This window comes from Cyprinodon variegatus, unplaced genomic scaffold (genome assembly GCF_000732505.1).
Source record: "Cyprinodon variegatus isolate N-32 unplaced genomic scaffold, C_variegatus-1.0 Scaffold573, whole genome shotgun sequence".
Classification (NCBI taxonomy): Eukaryota; Metazoa; Chordata; class Actinopteri; order Cyprinodontiformes; family Cyprinodontidae; genus Cyprinodon; species Cyprinodon variegatus.
The window spans coordinates 51,240-72,175 of NW_015151026.1; the positions used below are offsets into that span (position 1 = coordinate 51,240).

General features: G+C 35.5%; 1 protein-coding gene across 1 annotated transcript; it reads left to right on the forward strand.

The window, feature by feature from the left end:
* The first annotated feature begins 11,694 nt into the window (after positions 1 to 11,694).
* LOC107095790 (T-box transcription factor TBX2-B-like) lies at positions 11,695 to 17,224 on the forward strand. Its single transcript, XM_015392087.1, has 7 exons — positions 11,695 to 12,151; positions 12,870 to 13,137; positions 13,221 to 13,367; positions 13,451 to 13,527; positions 13,618 to 13,754; positions 15,306 to 15,841; positions 16,844 to 17,224. The coding sequence occupies exons 1-7, from the start codon at positions 11,901 to 11,903 to the stop codon at positions 17,222 to 17,224; spliced, it is 1,797 nt and encodes a 598-aa protein (XP_015247573.1). The 5' UTR covers positions 11,695 to 11,900.
* The last annotated feature ends 3,712 nt before the right edge of the window (positions 17,225 to 20,936 follow it).

Consider the following 20,936-nt stretch of genomic DNA (forward strand, 5'->3'; position numbering starts at 1 on the left):
TGAGTGGTGAACATATACACACTAAAGACGATGGTGACGAAGTGTTGATCACTAAATCCAATTAATGCTGGGCTGGGATTCCTGCTCAGGTGTAGCAACACAGCATTTAATGCGCCTCAATGATATGGCCAGATGAGCTTTGGCAAATCTAAAAAACAAACAAACACAGATTTTGAAAAAGGCACTTTTCCCAAAGGGATAATGCAATGTAGTTATGCAATGCAGTATGATCTACATGAATACAGTATGATCTACATGAATGCAGTATGATCTACATTAAGAACCTCGTGTTAGCCTTACGTTGTCAGCAAACATTTTGCTTTGTCAAAAACATTGATCATAGATATGAAAATTGTCATTACTGCCAGAATTCCCACTGGAAGAAATGTTAGACAGTTTTTCGTCAGTTAACACAGAAAACTGTTGTTTCCATATTGTTTCAGATAGTGTGAAACGTGGTCCGAGACTTCATGGTCTTAAGGGTTTGGATTTAAAGGTATGGTGAGGTTAAGATTGTTATCCGACTTTAAAACCTGCTCCTTTTCCTCTAAATGCTATTTCAGCTTCACCAAATAGACAAACTAATCTTTATTTTTTTACATCTGTTATCTGGTGAAGATGAGCATAATATTATGGTTAAGAATATAAAAATGTCCAATAGACATATGCTAAACAGCTGCAAGTTTAAGGTAAACCTTGAGGTGTTGATCAAAAGTCTTCACCCTTTTGATTTCCTGACAAGTTTGTTTTTATAAATCAATCATGTTCAATAAAATATAGCTTTTTCAAATAAAACTCTTTAAAGGAAAACTGAAAAGAGGTTTCTATAAAGTAATATCAATGGACAAAAAGTATAAGATGTGATTTTTGCATAATTATTCTGTATTCTTTTTAATTTTAAGGAATTGATTCAATAGAGTTCTATCCAACTTGCATCCATAGTCCAACAATTAGTGAAATGAAGAGCACCTAAGTGGTGTAAATGTGTGTCAACTTATTGAGGTATAAACACCTATGTCTGAATGGTCCAAAGACTGGTGATCACTATTTCTTGCCACATAAAGACAGAAGAACACTCTAAGCAACTTAGTGGAAGGGTTATAGAAACTACAATTCAGGGGATGGATACAGAATAATTTAAATGGCATGGAACATTCCCTAGAGTTCAGTGAAATCAATAATTAAGAAATGAAAGGAATAAGGCACATGTTTACGTCTATCTAGATAAAGCTGCCCCTATAAACTGAGTAGAAGACTAGTGAGAGAAACCACCCAGTCCCCTATGACTCTGAGGGAGTTGCAAGCTTCAGCTGCTTGTAACTTATGGGAGGGTTGTGATGAAATAAGACACTGCTGAAGAAAAGTCATGTAAGACCTTGAACAGAGCTTCCAAAAGCCAGGTGGAAGACTCAATGGTCAGAAGAAGAAAGGGTTACACTTTACACTAACCATCATCACCGTCATTTATACATGGTATTAAAAAAAAATATTAGTTAACAGATTTTTGATGTTTGATCAATTTACAGACTGTATCTAAACCATTTATAAAAGGTAAATAGAGCAGTTATTATGGTATTAGGCTTGCTGATTGTAGGGCTTGGGCTTAAAACAACATGGCAGGGCAATAAGAATCTGTCAAATTAGGGTCAAGAAACTAACATGGGAGGGCAGTATGATCTGTTTACCTTTTTAGAAAAGTTTAGGTGCAATTTATAAACGATTATCAAACATAAATAAACTTTTAAAATCTTTTGATAATGATATTGAGAATTTTTGCCAGCAGAAAAGATGTAATATTTGTCAGAGAACAAACATTGTACACCGGTGAAAGCACAAAATCCCCACTTTGAAGCACGGTGGTGGCAGCATTTTGCTGTCTGGATGTTTTCTTTTCTTTTTTTTTTTTTTTTTAGCAGGCAGACCTGGGATGCTTGTAAAGATAAAGGGCAGAATGAATGCTTTACAATAACGTCACCTTCGATTTTTTTATTTAAGATATTTTATTCTTTATGTGTCCAATGCAGTGGAAGACAATTCGATCCATTTGCATGTGTATATTAAACAGACCTTCTCTTAAACTTTTGTGTGGCAAGTCACTTGGTTGTGACAAAAGCCAATAAATAATGTTTTTTATAAAGAAAAATCAACACTGTTTTTGTATAAATGGTATAATTAGACATCCAAAAGGGCAAAAAGGTCAAAGGACATTCCGGCTTTGAGCATATGTAACCTTGGCACAGCACTGCTTTTAATCCGCAACTAATGTGTCCTCAACAGCCTTTGTTCCTCAAAGGATTCCATCTGACCTCCCATACCTTATAAGACTCTTACTCTGATCAAACCTGTGAAGCTTGGATTATAACGCAATAGACACTCATCACAGCACGGCTAAAGAAAGAAGTCTTGACACCTATGTGTTTGCTTAAAAGGTCCTTTAGTAATCTCACTGCCCTGATTAAGAGTTGTACCATTCTGTTTGGTGTCTGTTTGGAAAATCTCAGCTGAGCCCTGTTTTTGAATCAGGTTTTCTGTTCTATTAACATTTAAAAAGTTTGTTATTCACCAAGTGTTTGTTTCCCAGCATGAATGGAGAATGTGTACACCAAGCCAACCATGAAATTATTTGATCAATTTCTCTCTTAGCCAAGTCACAAGTTTGTGTCAGAAAATATTGTCTTCATGCTGTCATTGTCTTCATGATGCTCTGTTTGTCTGTATAAGCACAAAAAACACAAATAAAAAACAAATAGTGAATCATCTAATTGTCCCTTCGAATGACAAATACACTAAGGGTGCAGAATTTCTGCTGTAATACATTTGTACATACTTGTTTACTTTCACTTTCTTCTCACATTGACCTGAAAGAGTCAATGTGAGAAGAGAGTGAAAGTAAACAATCTGAGGGGATCAAAATTATTCTCTGTCAACGACCACACATCCATGGGCACGGATGTGTCGTAATTGACATGCCTTAACAGGTTAACAATTTCAAGACTTTTTATTCTTTTGATGACAGTACAGTAGATCCGACTGCCCTCTGAAGATACATGCTCATCCAGATAGAAGAGCTAATGTTGCAGATCATTGCCTCGAATCTTCTAGGTTTCCTAGATAAAAATAACTTTAATCAAACTGTCTGAAGGATTCGATTTATGGACACGAAGTGAGATGTGTTTTTAATTGTCATAAAATAAATACATTGAATTGAAATAAATTGTCTATTCAAGTTCAAGAAGCTAAAATTTGACTCATTTTATCCATGGTTATATCGAGGCTACCTCAGGATCTCTATATGTTTTTGTTTATCTTTACTGTGAGCAATTTAAGTTGATTTCTTGGTTTACTGTGGATTGTTTTCCTGATAGATAATGAAAGTGTATTTGAGATCACGGTCATAAATTTAATCTGTCCAAGTTGTCCACTTGGGCAGATGTTGGGCAGATACTTTTCCAAAGCACTCCAAATGTTTTTTATTACCATAAAAGTATCAGCTGTCAAATACTATCACCTTTGAACTGCAGTAGGAGTGAAAAGCTTTTTGACATGAGGTAGATTTAGCACCGGATAGATCAGGACAGGAGACCTGAGCTGCACCTCAAGAAGGTTTGACACTGTGAAAATCAAATTAGGTGACACTAATCAAGAGGCACATAAGTCAAAGTAATTTTAAAGTTCAGTTTGATGGCTGAAGGCATCACAGTTTTAAAGCATGTGTCTGTAATTATGTAAAACTGTGGTCCAACAATGGAAAACTGAATATAATCAGCTGCTTTTCATGATTAACTTAAGAAAATCTTGTCAAGGATGTAAGGTCATTTATGGCCAATCCCCAAAGCGCAGGAGCATCTTTGAAATGTAGAGCAAAGCTAAGCAGGGCAGCAAGACATAAAGACAGGTAGTTTAAATCAGAAACATGTTGAGAATCACAATACTTTTCTTTAAACAACTTCATAGTAATGACCCTCAACGGTCCTCCCAGTTTATTGAGCTGTTTATCCCATAAAATAGGAGAAGACAAGGCCACTTTACAAAGACACCTAATTTTAACCTCCTGATAGGCCTACTCTGAGCTCATTATTTCTAATCCCAAATTTAAGTTCACATGGAAAATGAAGGCCTTGACCTCATGTCTTTCTGTTTCACCATGATCTGTGTCAGTGCAACCCTAAAGCTGTTTTAAGAGCAGCGTAGACCAAAAGCCTTAGATTTAAGAAAGTCGCAGACCAGAAAGTCCCCCCTTTTTAGATTAGGGTGTTTCTTTTTCGTTACTAAGGGAAAGAGAGCAAAAAATGTATTAATTTGTATCACAAGTTTAGAGGTTTCTAGGTTCTAATTTGGAGAAGCATAAAGAGGAACAGAGAAGTCAGAGATTCAAGAAGCAAAGATAGAAGTTCACAAAAGCCTGATCTAAAATTTAGCTAGACGGTTAATTTGCAAATCTGATTAGTTCTTCTTGAATCTTACAGAACATAAATATATATGCAGCATCTATTTTTTAAATCGAGTTCTTATGGATCCATATGTCAGAAATGCTTTGCAATTGGCTCAAACTGCTAACAGTGGTTAAACTGGGAAAAACAACTGGGATAGCTTTCTGACTTGCAGGTTTTATACCCATTTCTGACTTAATATTGGTTGCATCATCAGGCAGTTCTCTGATTAGGCTACCTTTAGCTAATCCATATTTCAGGTTTCTCAAATTACTGTCCCTCCCTTTGAGTTGGACCTGTTCAAAACAAACGTCAGAGAGTTTGATCTATGGAAGTTAGATTACAGAGGAGGATCATCAAGGTCTAGAAACTAAAAACAACTGCACAGTTTTCCTTCATACTGTTCACTCAACCAGATGATCTCCCTCCCACATCTGTGTCTTTGTGAGCTGAAAATGCAAACATTTAGAACAAATTTTTGTGCAGCTTTTTTTACTTCTCAATCTGGATAACCCACCTCTGGTTAGACAGAAATACAAAAAAGCTAACCTTTCCTCCAGGGTACCACCGAGGGTATTTGTACCATGGTCAGAGGTGTCATAAGCAATAATGCTTATTACTCAAGTAGACATTTAAATCCTACTGTTGATAAACACTTTCGTATTATCAACTTTCGTAGTATCAACTTAAGCCTTTTACTCAAGTAAAATTATAAATGTACCATTTTTAAAACTACTTCAAGTATAAAAGCAATGCAGGAAAAAATGTTAAGGAGAGATGCTTTACTGCACTAGCCTATTTAAGCCTTTTTTTTTTTTTTTTTTTACAATTCTGGGTGATGATTCCTTACAATAATTTTTTACTTTTGTAACTAATGCTAAGAGTGTCAAATTTGACTTTGCATCATCTAGAAAAAAGGATTTATTTTGGTATGTGGAGGGCAACAAGATGGTGCAGCACCAAGTCCAACCACAAAGAAATTGTCTGGATGAAAAAATTTATTTTGAAGTTTTCTACCATGTTCTATACTAACAGATGATAAGTAAAAATGAGCTTAAATGAAACAAAACTAACAAGTTTATTTTTAAAATGTAAGGAATAGAAACTAGAGATAATTGCATAAAAAGAAGTAAAGAATTAAAAAAGAAGTTGAAGTAAAGTTGTCTAAAAACAAATTATTCCAGTGAAGTATAGACAGCCAAAATTACTACTTAAGTAAAGTAACAAAGTATTCGTACCTTTGTTACTTGACACCATTGACAACAGTGAATAAAAAATAGCTTTTGTTGTTCTGGTCTGTAGCTCTCTTCATCTAATCACAGCTTTGTTCATATTTGATCAATGTGGCAAAAGGCAAAACATATTTTTTTCCATAACTCTTAATTACTATTGAGATGAAACATTGAAACATTTCATTTAAAAATGCGCTTTCTTTGTTCAGCAATTATGAACAAAATATTTTATTTTTGCTTCACCTTGATTTTATCTGCCATTCTCCTTTATTTGCACTTTTCTTTATCTCTTTAAATACAGTATAACTACTTAGAAACAACACCAGTTAGTTTCCATTGAAATAAATAAATTGTTTTTCTGTTTCTATTTAAAATTCTACAGTGATTCCCCAAGAAGTCAGTCAGTGATTTAGCTGGATATTGTTGATATAACATTGAGGGACAAAGGGGCCCCCTTCAGTTCTTTTGGTTTATTCTTCTGGTCAATAATTTTATCATTTTAAATGTCTGAAATTATTTGTGGTTTGTAGTTGATCTTCCCTGAGCCTTTACTAGACATTTCTGTCCGTAGAGCACAGATCATTGACACACAGACAACCTCTGGGTTATTTATTCAATACAAATGCCAGTTTATGTTGTTGGCTGGCTAGTTTTAACCAACTATAACAGAGAATAGGATCCATGTTGTTGAGATAAAGAAGAAAAAAGGTGTGACAGTATTTTTTACAACATTGAGCTTTTTATGAAATGTTCTTAATTTCTTAGTAATCTGAGTATAATTTCTTTGTTTTTCTTCTTGTCAAAATACTTTTGAATCTGCAACATTAGGTACTCCAACTTATTTTTGGTTTGAAAACTTAATCTAAGCCGACAACCCAACCCTGTGGAAGTACATTGACTCAGGACTCAGTTCTCCGCCTCGAGAATATAAAAAATTATGTGCGTTTTATAATCTTAAATTCCAGATTGTCTTATTTTCAACTCAGCAGTTTGGTGCTGACCCAAAAAAGCCAAAAAGTACATAAAAAGCCTGAAATCAATTTTTATGGTAAAAATATGAATATTTCCACTGTATTCTGTTTGATAAGCGAGTTATAGTGTGTGTTGATACTCTGCATTATTTTGTCATGAATAATGAATTTTATTCATAGCTACTGCATACGATTGAGTTTATTGATATAAAACCGTATGAAAATACCAAGGTTAATAAAATACATCAAAGATAATACTTGTTACTGTTTCTTTAGCTGACAGTATTCTTTCTTTTTTTTTATATAACTTTTGATACCTTTAAAAGTTATAGTTTTATATAGATTTTTATACATATTTCAGATGAAACTAAAAATTCAGTTTGGTTACTTTCTCCTCAGCAACTGTCAGAAATACAGCAAATACGAAACTTAAAAGGCACAAGGCAACTATAATTCAGACATGATTTTCAGTAGTCCTAAAACAATAAAATTACAGAGCATTGTTTAACTCTAAAATGAACAGTGAATGAAGCACCTTCAGTCTGTCTATGGGGATATTTAGGCCAAGTGGGGTCAGGCTGATACTCTCAACAGACGGATAGCCACATCAGACACCAACTGGTTTCATTAACAGGATTAAAGCAGGATCTCAATCCTTTGGATAATATCCAACTTGTTACAGTAACTGAAAAGTATTCTTTATCTGCCCTTATAAATTAATTTCTTTAGATTCCCTGATATAACTTATAATAAATGTCCTAGGCCAGTTCAGCTAACTGTGTCTCATGTCTTGAAATATTTTAGATAGAAGTTCATATTCTATGATGACATCTTTTTTAAAAGTTCACCTGTCCCTTCTGCAGTAATACGCTTCCACATCATGATCATTCCACCCCTGTACTTCACAGTTTACCCCACACCATGATGCTGCCACTACTGCACTACACAGTTAGGATGCTATTCTCTGGCTCTCTGAAGATGAATAACTGGATATTTACATGTTTTATTCAAATGTATAAGCATTTAAACAGATTAACATGACATCTTCAGGTAACTGAGTAGTTGCATCTTGACAAGATTTTTGGAAGTCTACACATTTTCTCTTAATATCTTGTCTTATATCTTTTGATTTCTCTATGGTGTCTGGTATGAAGTGTGTTGGAGGTATTGGTTTAAATACATTAATGGGTGCACTTCCATTACCTTGCAAGTAAGAAGAATTGTTGTGAGATTTGTGAATTCACAAACTCATAAAAATACATCTTACCAGGAGCCAGAAATGTTTTATACCAATAAAATGCAGTGACATATACTATATAATGCCAACAGGGTCAACAAGAAGTGAAAGGCTGAAAGAAACGAAACATGGCTGTTTTGTCAAGGCTCAGAACGGAAGACCCAGTATTCAAGGCAAGACAGATAGTGGGATTACTTCAAAAGCATTTATTTAAAAATTAACTGCGGATCGGCAGTAGCAGCGGTGGCTAGAAGGTCTAACGCAGGAATCTCTGGTTTTAGTCAGTTCAGTCCGAGCCCAGAAAACGAGGTTCATTCCAGCTTGATGGCTGACAAGATGCAGCAGTGGCATAGAGAATTCCAGACGCAGAAGCCTTTAAGACTACAGAACTGACCGGAGATCAAATCCATGCAGACGAAGGAAGGCAGGATAATCCAGAGGACGAAGTCAGGAGGCAGATCCAGGTACAGTCCACAAGAAGAATCCAGCAGGAGGAGACAGGTCAGGCAAACAGATCAGACCAGGAACAGGCAGGCTCAGTGGTCCAAAGGGTCAGAACCGGTCAGGATCAGGCAATCAGAACACAATTGGTTATGCTAGAAATCGCTCACACCAAAAGTTCAACAATAATCTGGCACTGATGACCGGGAGCAAGCAGTTTAAATAAAAGCTGGAACAGGTGGATATGATAAGCAGTAATTACAAAAAGGGCAGAGTTAGGCAGGAGAACGAAATGAGTAATCAGCCAGTCATTACTTTTTGAAAAATGACCAAGAATGCTATTTTTGGCTTTGTGGATGGGAAAGATATTTGGGTTGTCCCCCTGACCGGAGGTGGAAAGAGTTTAATTTATCAATCAACTCATCAAGTTGGGAAACAAATAAAGCTACTACTGCTGCTGTGATTGGCCAAAGACTCGACAGGGGAGGCAGATACCCAATCAACTCAAAGAATTGGACTTAATTTCCCTCCCCTTTGCAAACACTTTCTACATGAGGCTTCCCAGAACGATATGTGTAGTCCAATTTGAATTCTACATGGTATCAATCCGGCTTATGCCAGGTTAGCAACTCCCTGCTGCAGTACTCGGATGTTTCTACAGTATTTTAGGTTTCAAAGTGTACACAGCTAAGACATTATAATTTCGGATTTCCTAAATCCACCACAGACATAAAAATCTAAGTGTGCCTAAATGTAGACCTATCTTAAAGGCAAAATACATACCCCTCCAAAGAACAAAGTATTTATATTCTAAATATTTCTATTTTCATAGAATCACTCCAGCTCATAACACTGAGTGTCATGTATTATTCAGCATTGTGGAACCTTTTACTCCTCTTTTTTTCTCAGATGCCTCAAGGCATGGACTTGTTTTACTATAAAATATCCCTTTGGCTTTAGTGCTTTTAGCAAAAGAAAAAAAAACAGTCAAAATTACATAGGTCATGTAAGGATATTAAAAAAAAATGTAAGAAGACATTAAAAAAAGACAATTTGCAAACACTAATAGGGCAACATTTTAATAACTATAGACACCAGTAAATCAAAATGGCTGAATGGGACATAAATGACTTATTAATCTATGATAGAATACAAGGGTTAAATATATTTCCTCACTCCTACTATTTTTCTGAATTAACAATTTGGAATTTGCAACTTCTGCATATATTTGTTGCAGCCATCTGCAAAGTCTGGACATAATTCTTTATGGATAATTGAGCAACTTTATTGACGTAATTTAGAGCACATCTAAACTCATCGGTTTCCTGACATATATGAGGTGTTGGGGCATAGCCCAGAAAAGTTCAATATGATTCTGATTTTTTTGTTTTGCGAAGGCCAGCACAGGAGGCTGTTTTAGTCTTCCTAAAATTAGCACTGAAAGGGTGACAGTCCTTGTAGAACAGTCAGTCTGATCCCTAAGAACATCCTTAATTAAAAGCCGACTGGCTATGGTGTTCAGGAAAACCTACGAGCAGCCAAAACTAATAGAAGGCAACTCCCAGATCAAAAAAGGGTTATCCAAAAGGAAGAAAAAAGGTTTCCTTGTGTTGTAATTCTTCAATTTTTTATAAGATAATGTAACCTAGCTACATGAAGTGACTGTAAATTTTTAATAAACTGGCAAACTATCCAGGCTGTATACCATACCTTTCATCCAGTGACAACAGTAAAATCAACAGACCAGTCCAATGCGGTTTTCTACACCAACCTCAGTATATTCTTTACTGGCTCCTCTTGTTATGATGCTACCGCTCCATGTCTTGTTCTTACTTTGAGTTCCCTCCAAGTTCTTTGTTTATTTATCATTACAGACTCTGCTCATTTCCATTTCTGTCAGTTTGTGCACTTTTTCCCTTTGCAAACCTCATCATGACAGCTGGTTAACTTAGTGCTGAATAAAAGAATGTTCATAAAAAATCAAAAGGAATGAAAGAACCAGTCGAAGCAGACCAGGCAAATTTTGAGAACTAAATTCCTACTTCTCTTTACAAACCGTATAAAAGACTGATTTTATTGTCCAGCAGCTGTTGATGGCACTGCCAACGGGTGGTGCCTTTAGCAGTGATCTTATTAAGGTGCTTGAATGGCCATAGAACGGATCTGAGCTGAAGCCCATAAAATGCTTTGTTTTTTGTTTTGTTTGTTTTTTGCAGGAGAATGTAGGCGAGAGACACCACACCTGATAATACAAAAGGAAACCTGAAGGCTGCTATTAAAGCAACCTGAGCATGAATATAATCTCTGCACTGCCACTGGCTGATCTCTTCCACACCTTGCTGGACTAATGCATTCAGGAGGCCAAACCATGTCAGTACATAGAAATTGACATCTTTTTTAAATTCCTGAAATATGTAACACCCTTTTTGAAATCATCTAAGTAAGTATTTAAGATTTCTGAGACGCTGAATTCTGAGTTTTGATTTTATTTAAAACATTTTTATCAAAGAAGTAAAAGATTAAAATATTTCACAGTGTAGAACTTGTTGGGAACATCTAATGTACTGCAAATAATACACATCTTTTGAGCTGTTATTGTTGATGAAATGATAAACTAATCAGTATTAAATGTATAATTGCAAATCTTTCCAAACCCTATCCACAGTGTCCTCCTCATTATGCTATCTAATGAAGTTGTAAAATACTTCAAAGGTTGTAAATTGATCTGCTATGATTTTGCAGTGTTAAATTTGTTCAAATAAAACAGAGGAAGGGAGCACCCCAACTCAAAAGCGACAATAAAAGATGGAAATGGTAGAGTCTAGTTGTTATTGATGATGAAGGAATGAACTAGGCCTGAACTAATGATTATTTTGGAAATCCAAGTTTTATTTAGATTAAGATTACTTTAATACGATTTTATACAGAGTTTAAACCGGGTGAAGCTAAAGATAATACAGTTCTGGATAGAGCATTTTGAAAGAAAAAATGTTTATCTTGAATGCAAAATATTTAAAAAAGTTTTTGAACAAGTATAATTACTGCTCTTTGTGGGTTGCTCTTATAGTTGATGGCATTCAGAGTCTTTATGCTCCAGTTAATGATTAATAATAACTAAATTAGTTTTTCAAATATGTTTTCGGCCTTAGAAGCACCTTTTTATTTATTCTTTTTATTATTCTTATATGTAAATTGTAAACGCACTGTGTAAATCATGTTTGAATTTCTCATAATTAGCGGGAGGGCTTAAAACCAGCGCACCCCTCCTCCACGTCCTTTCCCTTGTCAGAACAGATGCGCTTTCCTCAGATTGGTTTCATCCACAGGCAAGACTTACAAGGAAAATTACATTTCACATCTAAATTTTTCAATTTTAAATTGTGTTTGCAGTTTTATTCGTTTATTTGTTTGTTATAGCTTTTTTTAATAACTTTTACGTATTTACGTATAATACCCGTGTGCGCCGTGCTCTGTTTACCGATGGCGTTGACGTTTCACCGACATATACAGACTTTCAACACTTTCTGGTTACGCTACAAAAAGTTCAACGCTGATTAAGAGGCTTCTGGTTTTTATTCCTGCGGTTCTAATGGCTTACTATCCTTACCAAGTTCAGGGAGCAGCGTTCCCTGATGCCCTGTCGGAGCGGAGAGCTGCTGACGCACGGCTGCGCGCAGCTGCGGGGCTCCGGAGTCGGCCAGTGCGTCCTCGCACCATAAATGTTGTTGAAGGACCCGAACAATGGATGGATGACGATCCCAATGTCACACTGGAATCAAAGGATCTTTGGAGTGAATTTTACAAGATGGGGACTGAGATGGTTATCACAAAATCTGGGAGGCAAGTAATCCAAATGTCAAATAAATAAATAAATATATATATATTTATTGATTTAGGAAATGAGGAAACGCTTTTCATGTTTGTAGTTCAAAACATAAATACATGCATCTATTTGCTAGCAAAGGCTGCAGGAAAGTATAATTTGTCTTTAATTGGAAAACATGGATGCTGTGGTTGTTCATTTTCCTGTTGGATCAGTATAGATTGACCCTAAGGTTCTGGTGCCGACCCGCTTTCACCCACCCTTCAGTTTATATTGGTTATTGCCTGGCCACCCTTATAAAAATGTTCCAGCTATGCCTCTGTATTTATCTATGATTTAACTAAAGGCTGACTTGCATTTTCTCTTAATCCCATATAAAAAAAACCTACCGTAGTTCTGAAAAGAGCATAAATTCTGTACTTATCATCTTTAATGTTAGTATATTGATGTGTATAATTAACAACAGTGTTTTTGTTGTCAAGTAATTGTTAATCTATGAAAAATTAAAATGTTTTGAATATTCCACCGCAGAGTATTACTGCTGCCACTGTCAGCATTATGGGACAAAAATGGTAGGGCTGGCCACAGTGGTGGCCAATGATTGGGTAGGGGTGGCCATGGCCACCCTGGGCCCCCCCTCTAGCTCCGCCCAAAACATAAAAAATTAAGGAGCAAATATTCTCAGTTTGATAACTTTAATTTTAAATTATTTTCTGTATTTAATCTTTGCAACAGGAGGATGTTTCCACCCTTCAAAATCTGTGTGAGTGGGCTGAAGGAAAGCGCAAAATACATCCTGCTGATGGACATTGTCGCTGTTGACGATTGCCGCTACAGGTTTCACAACTCCAGATGGACAGCGGCCGGAAAAGCTGACCCGGAGATGCCAAAGCGCATGTACATTCACCCAGACAGCCCGTCAAAAGGAGAGCAGTGGATGAGCAAGCCTGTTGCTTTTCATAAACTCAAACTCACCAACAACATCTCAGATAAGCATGGATTTGTAAGTAGGAGTCAGATTTGAAATAGTAAAAAAAGGAAGTATGGATATGATTGCCTACTTTATGGTTCTTCTTGATTTTTCAGACAATCCTTAATTCCATGCATAAGTACCAACCCAGGTTTCATATTGTGAGGGCTGATGACATTATGAAGCTGCCATACAGCACCTTTAGGACATACGTTTTCCCAGAAACTGAGTTCATTGCTGTCACTGCCTATCAGAACGAAAAGGTATAATTCTTGCTGTTTTGACAATAGAACTGTGGGTCATTGTGTTAGAATTGAGTGACAAGTTTTCCTCCTTCCCTATTTAGATAACTCAGCTGAAAATTGACAACAATCCCTTTGCCAAAGGGTTCAGAGATACTGGGAATGGCAGACGAGAGAGAAAGTAGGTACTATTTAGAATCAACTAATTGAACTTATGGACGTTTTCTCACAGGTTAACCAGTTTATATGGTTTTACTGTATTTACAAACAGGGGCAAACAGTTCAGTGCAACAGACCAGAACAGTGCTGATTCTGATGACTCATCTGTCGAACCCAGTGCTAGTGAGCCGCTAACTTCTCCTCTGGAACTGGTCAGCAGCCCTCTGATATCCTCACAAACCTGTGAAAGTGAGTTAACCTACGAAGAGGTTGCGTACCATAATCTAGACATTTGGTATCAAGGATGTACCACAATCTAGACATTTAAGGATACATAACTTTTCATAAAACTTGCAAATACAGTCCAGTTTGTTTTAGTCACTTTTATTTTGCACTTTTCTATTATAACATCATCCCCATTTTCTAATGTCTAACTTCCCAACACCGTATTGTTAGGCAGCTAATCTTAGATTTTTACATCTAAAGCAGAATTAAATTTCTCTTTTGATAGCAGAAGCAGCTTAAAAAGTCACTGATTGCATCATTGACTTTTCTAATTGTAGGTTTTCTGAAGCAATCTGAAAAGAAATTATAAAATTTCTTGAAATTGTATAATTTGTTTCTGAAATAATTGTTTCTGAAATAAGTTTCATCCATAAGAAACCCTTTAAAGTCATGCGCCTAAAACAGAGATTGTATGGAGAGCAGGGGGGGATTTACCATTAGGCAAAACTAGGCAGTTTGCCTAGGGCCCCAAGTTCCTGGGGGCGCCATATAACTCTGTTTACATGTATGATTAATACAACTATTCCATATTTGTGCACATTATGTTTTTGATAAAAATCCATATAAAGGCACCAAACTCTGCTCTCCAGAGCAAGTAGATTGGTAACCCCGCCTCCTGCTCTCCTCTATCTTGTCTGCTGTCATAATTCATGCAGCTATTATTTCATCCAAATGAAAAATGGAGAACAGATAAGCAGATCATGGCTTGTCTACAGTGAAAAGAAGGACTGGGTTATTTACTTTTGCCTTTTTGGAAACACAGGAAGGAGCAATCAGCTAAGTGAGCTTAGTGCTTGGAAAAAATCTTTCATTCCTTTTGAGACAGCATGAAAAGTCAGCTGAGTACAAAACATAGAGAGGAAAAAAGGAAGAAAAGGGACAAGAAGAGAGGGACAAAACCTAGAACAGATAATGGATGTCTATTCTATTAAATTTTCTGTATCTGTATAATGGGTATGTAAATTCAGAGGGCCCCTTGCCCACATTTCCTACATCCGCCCCTGATGGAGAGAATGCTGTTCAAAAAATTTTAACAGCCCCACTTAAATGAGACCAGCACAAAGAGCTATAAAAGCCATTTAGTTTTGTGCAAAAACTGGCTACTAAACTTTAAAACAGGCTTTAATAGTGAAAATATTGTTTATCTTCATACATGTCAAACCTAATGCAAAAACACAACAATTTCTACTATATCCACAATATTTTGACTTTAATCAAACAACATTTCTAATTTCTAATTATCATTGTAACTGAATTATTTAGGTATAAAACTAACTTCTTGATATTTAAACTATTCCATATATGAAATAATAAAAAAAAAAAAATCTAATTTTGTTTTTTTTGTCAAAAAATGACCTTAATACTCATCTGTATTTATTTAATCTTATAACTTCTACTGGCCTCACATTTTGTTCCATAATAGCTTAAAAAGGTTCAGCTCTCTAACCCACATTAGTAAACAATAATAACTTCATATGTTCTCTTTTTAAAATCTTTCTATTTGTTTCTTTACAGATGCAAAGGATACTGACGATGATTCAGATAATGACCTTGAATATAATTATGCTTTGAAAACCAGCCTTTCTAGGAATGCAAGTGCAATAAGGCTGATGGATGGAGATGTGGACATGTTCGGCCTCAGTAAAAGCAACAACAGTAACATTGAATTGAAGAAGATGGGGATTAGCAGAGGACATTGTTACAATCAGTACTCTTTGGAATTAGGCTCTAATGAAACCCAAAGGAATGTAATGGAAGATGGAGGGCCTTCTTCAATGTTACAATCACATAGCTCTGCCTGCCTCAGTACATTTCATCTCCCAACTTTGGATTTCTCAAGTGTGAACCACCAACCATCAGCCATTAGCGTAGGAGCATCTTTTCAGCAAGGACAGCTGAGAATGACACCAGAGAGGTTTTCATTTTCAGATACAGGATGTGGATTTACCCCTTTGCTGGGAAGGAATGATTTTGAAAGAGGGTTCCAGTCATCTCAAACTCTGCAGTCTTCAGCCCCATTTTCTCTCTCACAGCCTACTTTGACATCTCAGGTGGGTATTAGAAAATGCAGTGAATTCTGGCCTTGCCAAATCTTTAAATCTACCAGTCTAATGTTCTGCACATTATGCACTTAAGATAATAAAAGAGTAAAATAATGGTGTGAGGATGAATTTTTCATCTGAGCTTCCTTCAACCACTTTTAAATAGGACTAAATGAGTATGTATAAACAGTATTTGTTTTTGTTTTTTTTCAGCTGCCTAATTTTTACACAATTCAATAAAATCAACAATAGTGTTTAAGCAAGTAAAAAATATGTGTTTGTCTTACCATCACTGAAGTAACAAAAGTGGACGAAGACCTAAACTGTGCATTTTGTATGATTTGTATGGATTGTATGATTTCAGGCGGAAATGAGATTCAAAAAGCTCTAGGCTTAACAAATTACAGTAAATCTCGCTAGCAGCCCCTCAGATGTCCGTCTGATGTTCATAACTTTATCAGGACTCAACTATTGGTTATTGCAAGAAGGTTCTTTCTATTTCTATTTCCGGATTGAAAAATGTTGAAGGCTCCTGCCCTTCACCATTATGCTTTGGTCAGAAATATCTTGACCATATATAACATACCATTGCTGCCTGTTATAATTCAATTCAGTTTATTTCTATAGCGCCAATTCACAACAAATGTCATCTCAAGGTGCTTTACAGTTCACCGATCATAAAGTCAAATTGATTCAAAGTTTTCTATCTAAGGAAAACCAGTTGATTGCATCGTCTCATTGACTCGAAGGCAATCCCTCACACTAAGCATGCTTATAGCGACAATGGAGAGGAAAAACTCCCTTTTAACAGAAAGAAATCTCCAACAGCACCAGGCTCAGTGTGAGTCAGTGGTCAGTTTAAAGCTTAAGTAAACCCTTGGTATGAAATCTTCCTGCCATCAACTATGTAAACTGCTGAAAAGTTTTTATCTCATTTGAATTTTCTTTTTTTTCTTTTTATCACAAAACAATATTACTATGATGTATACATATTTTTTTTTTTCAAAACAGGGAGACTCTCTGTCACCTATTGATGGAATGTCATCCTATTCATACCGCTGTATGGCTCCAGTAGGCGCAAGTATTCCGGCTCTCCCCATATGTTCTGCCAGCCCATCTCTTTCTGGAATCCATCATCACAGAAACCTTCAGCCTTTGTTGAGAATAAGTCCTTATCAGATCCCAGAATCTTTCAATGGTTGCCAACATCTAACCAGCAGCCTGCCTGGAGGGTCACTATCACAGCCTGATCTGTCCAAATCTGGGAGCAAAGACTGGAGATTCCTGCCTGGGTGTTATAATTACAAAACGAAGGCCAGGCACAAGACTTTTGAAATGGAACAAAACATAAGGTTTGGGATGTTACACATGGATAGCAACTGGAATAAATGATAATTATGAAAACCCTAATTGTTGTTTTTTCTGCTTTTTTCTATATTTACTCCATTTTAGTTTGATACTAAACATTTATAGTCTCTTATAGGTCTGTTAAATTATGATTAAAAAAAACTTAAACCTAAATGGCCGTTGAATGCTTTTAAAACATTTGCATAAAATCTTTGATTTCCTTATACATTACTGATGTATTCAGCTACTGTAATGTATTATACCACAGAATCGAGTCCAATGTAGCCGACCTCATAGTCTTTTAAAATAGATTAGATCAATATGTCAACATGGAGTTCTGTTCCAGGAGTTTAAATGGATTTTGCAGGAAGATTCCACTCTCCAGCCCGGATCAGATTGTGTCTGGATGTTAGGGTTAATCCTTTAAGTTCATTTGAGTAATAAATCCGTATTTTTGTTTTGAGGACTTCTTGTGTTTTTCTCAGTAAGAATAGCCCATGTGGTCGTATTTGTGCCATTCTTTCCATTTTCTGCCTGTAAATGCATTCAAGAAGGTGTTTTTACGTAAAGGGAAATATTGGTTTTAATGTATTGATTATACCGTAATAATTTTCTATAATTCCATCAATGTCCAGAGTAACAAAGCTAAGTTCTCCTTTTTTCTCCCCTCTACCTTAATATCTACTGACTATATAGAGATCAAAGTTTCTTACCAACAAAATGACTTATCGTTGGTAATACTTTTTTTTTTTTTCTCGGTTTCAGAAATGCCTTACTTAGAACAAAAACTTGAACTACAGCGTACATATAAAGATAAATTCCGTTCAAAAGATTTTGAAATTGAAATTAAATTCTTACCAACAAAATGACTTATCGTTGGTAATACTTTTTTTTTTTTTCTCGGTTTCAGAAATGCCTCACTTAGAACAAAAACTTGAACTACAGCGTACATATAAAGATAAATTCCGTTCAAAAGATTTTGAAATTGAATAATTTACGTTAAAATAATAAACGTCAAACTCATTGGTATCACTGAACCCATAGGCCCACTCACTGCATCATATCTGCAAACATCCACTTGATTTGCTTCTCAGTTATCCTGACCTTCCTAATAGCCCTACCATAAGGACCCTGTTTCTCAGATCTTTCTTCTTGCCTTGTTTTGCTTCGATTTACATAACTGTGATATACACATGTCCCAATATGTCCCATCCACTCCTTAGCAGTTACCACTGCTAATGACAGCTAATAGTAATCACTTCTCATGTGGTTTGTGCTGCAGTGGATTGGTGAATAAATACATGTGTGTGGGCTGCAACTATTGATTATTTTCTAATTGGTTAATCTGTCACTTAATTTTCCAATTAATCGATTAATATTCAAATAGCCAAAGATTCCTTAAAGTAGTTTTTTTACTAAATGAAATTAGGTGAAAATAACACTTTTCCACTTTTGGAGTTCTGGATAGAGCATATTGACGAATGAAAAAGATTTTTAATTTTTCTTAAATGCAAAATGTTTATATAATTTTTATTTATTTTTTTACAATTTTGATATAACTGCTCTAAATGGCTTGCTCTGTAAACTTAAAGCATGTTTTAGAGACTATACTCCAGTTAATGATTAATTGATAGTTAAATATAGTATTATTAATAGTATTATTTCAATAATTGATTAATCATGATATATATGATTTTTTTCAGCCCTACGTAATTGTAAGAAGCTTGTTGGTGTTTAAAGAATACCTAGTGAATAAATTGATTTAAAATCCACCTGAGGAGTTGGTAGAACCACAAATACATCAACTGTGAGAAAAGCTGACCTCATCCCAGGAGATGTGACACAGTTTTAGAATATCTAAGATAATGACAGATAGTGACACAGGATAAATTATTGAATTTGTCTTCACAAGCGAAAGCAGGCAAGCACGCAGGAGCATTTTTTGTTCTATCAAAATCTTGAAAAGGATAAAGCTGGAGAAAACATGGGCAAGGTGGAGCAATGCACCTTCAGAAAGTGCCAATCAAATTTATTTCATTTAATTAATTTAATTGGATCATTTAGGGAATTTTTATTTAGAAAAAAAGATTAGAAATTCATAACTGGGAAGTAAATTTTCAAATTAAATTTTCAAATTAAATTGTTGCAAATTCCTTTTTATTTTATTTTTTTTTGTGAGAAGGGAAATAAGTTTGGCACTTATTTATTGTATCAGGAAAGTAAATGTTTAAGCTACTTTTCTTAGACCTACGTTTAAGACAGAGTTTTATAGCCACCTGAAGAGGGCTCTGCACAAAGATGGTTTCATAATCTGAATGATTTGGAGAAGTTTACAATGGATCATATTGTCAAAATGTTGGATGCTGATCAAGTCCTACCTAAGAAGGCTAATATCAAAACAAAGCAACTAGTGGAGTAGTTGAATAATACCAGTTCAAGGATTTAAAGCATCATTCATGCATTGTCACTTTTCTATACAGAGGCATGGGGGGCTGGTATCTTCATTCCTCATTGGGAGAGAGGCAGGGTATTGATCAGTGGTCCAGTATACAAGGGTGATGCAGCTTTTTTCCCTCTTCTTTTTACTAAAGACTGCTTTCTTCTAACAGTTGCATACTTTTAAAAGGATTTATTTATTTTTTTTTTTAAGTTTGGATCTTCTGCTGTGGGGCAGCACAGAACAGCACCATCTCCGATGCAGCATTTTGCTGACAGTATTTTGCTTCTTTCCAAAAAGACAGTAAAGCTGAACGCACAACTATGTGTAGTTCACTTAAAATTTTTTGTAGCAATAAACATAGTTAGAAAACACAGCCATATATTGCCATCTAGTGGTCGTTAGCTACAGTAACAAATGTATATTAATAGAAGGTTAATTTTGAGGAATCAATCCCCTTCTATTGTACGAGATATGTTTTAGACTATCAATACACAATTATTTGCAATAAAATGTGCTAGTATTTATTTATTTTAATGATACTAGATGGTAAGTTTGAAAACATAGAATAACTGGTTTTCCTTTCCATACATTTCAGGCAATGTAAGCAATATATTCTACTGCAGGTTTTTTTCTTTTTAATAATCTGTCCCTTTATGAACTGAGAAAAACAACATCCAAAAATAACTTTTGCTCAATTAAAATATAATTAAATATAGCTAAGATCAAGGCTTACAAATTATAATAATAATAATACATTAGAATCTGTTAATAACATATGGGATGGTTTTGTGTGAACATAAATACAAGAATGGACTATTGTAAAATATATTTCCAACTACTTTCGACAGATCACATAGGTTTTATCTGCTGTTTTCATAGTTTTTATAAATTTAGGTTTAAGCCATGTTAACTGCAAGAACTTCATCCGTGAGATTTTAAAATGGCAGAAACTTAATGTTTGCCTGAGTATGATTCTTTATTGCATTTGCCGCACGGTTGTAAAATGAATAATGTAAAATGAGACATGCTTGGCGCGGTGGAATGCGCTTTGCTCAAGACTGAAACAAGATAACACAACAACACCGGCAAAACAGCGCACGTGGACTTGGCTGTTGACAGCCCAACACTTCCGGGTCCATCCCCCAGTGCACAAGCTTTAACCCCGCCCACAGACTGACTTCAAAATTTGATTGGTCCGCTTAGAACGAAGCTGTTCTAGATCTATATGTAACAGAATAGAAATTTTGCCTGGATGAATGGAATTGCTGAAAATTGATGTACTTTTGCGACTAATATCAGTTTATTTCCAACGCACTG

Excerpts from the sequence above, each read along its gene's own strand:
- LOC107095790 (XM_015392087.1), top strand. The coding sequence starts at position 11,901 with ATGGCTTACTATCCTTACCAAGTTCAGGGAGCAGCGTTCCCTGATGCC. Across the intron at positions 12,152-12,869 it reads GTTATCACAAAATCTGGGAG|GAGGATGTTTCCACCCTTCA; the intron begins GCAAGTAATCCA and ends TCTTTGCAACAG. Across the intron at positions 13,138-13,220 it reads TCTCAGATAAGCATGGATTT|ACAATCCTTAATTCCATGCA; the intron begins GTAAGTAGGAGT and ends TTGATTTTTCAG.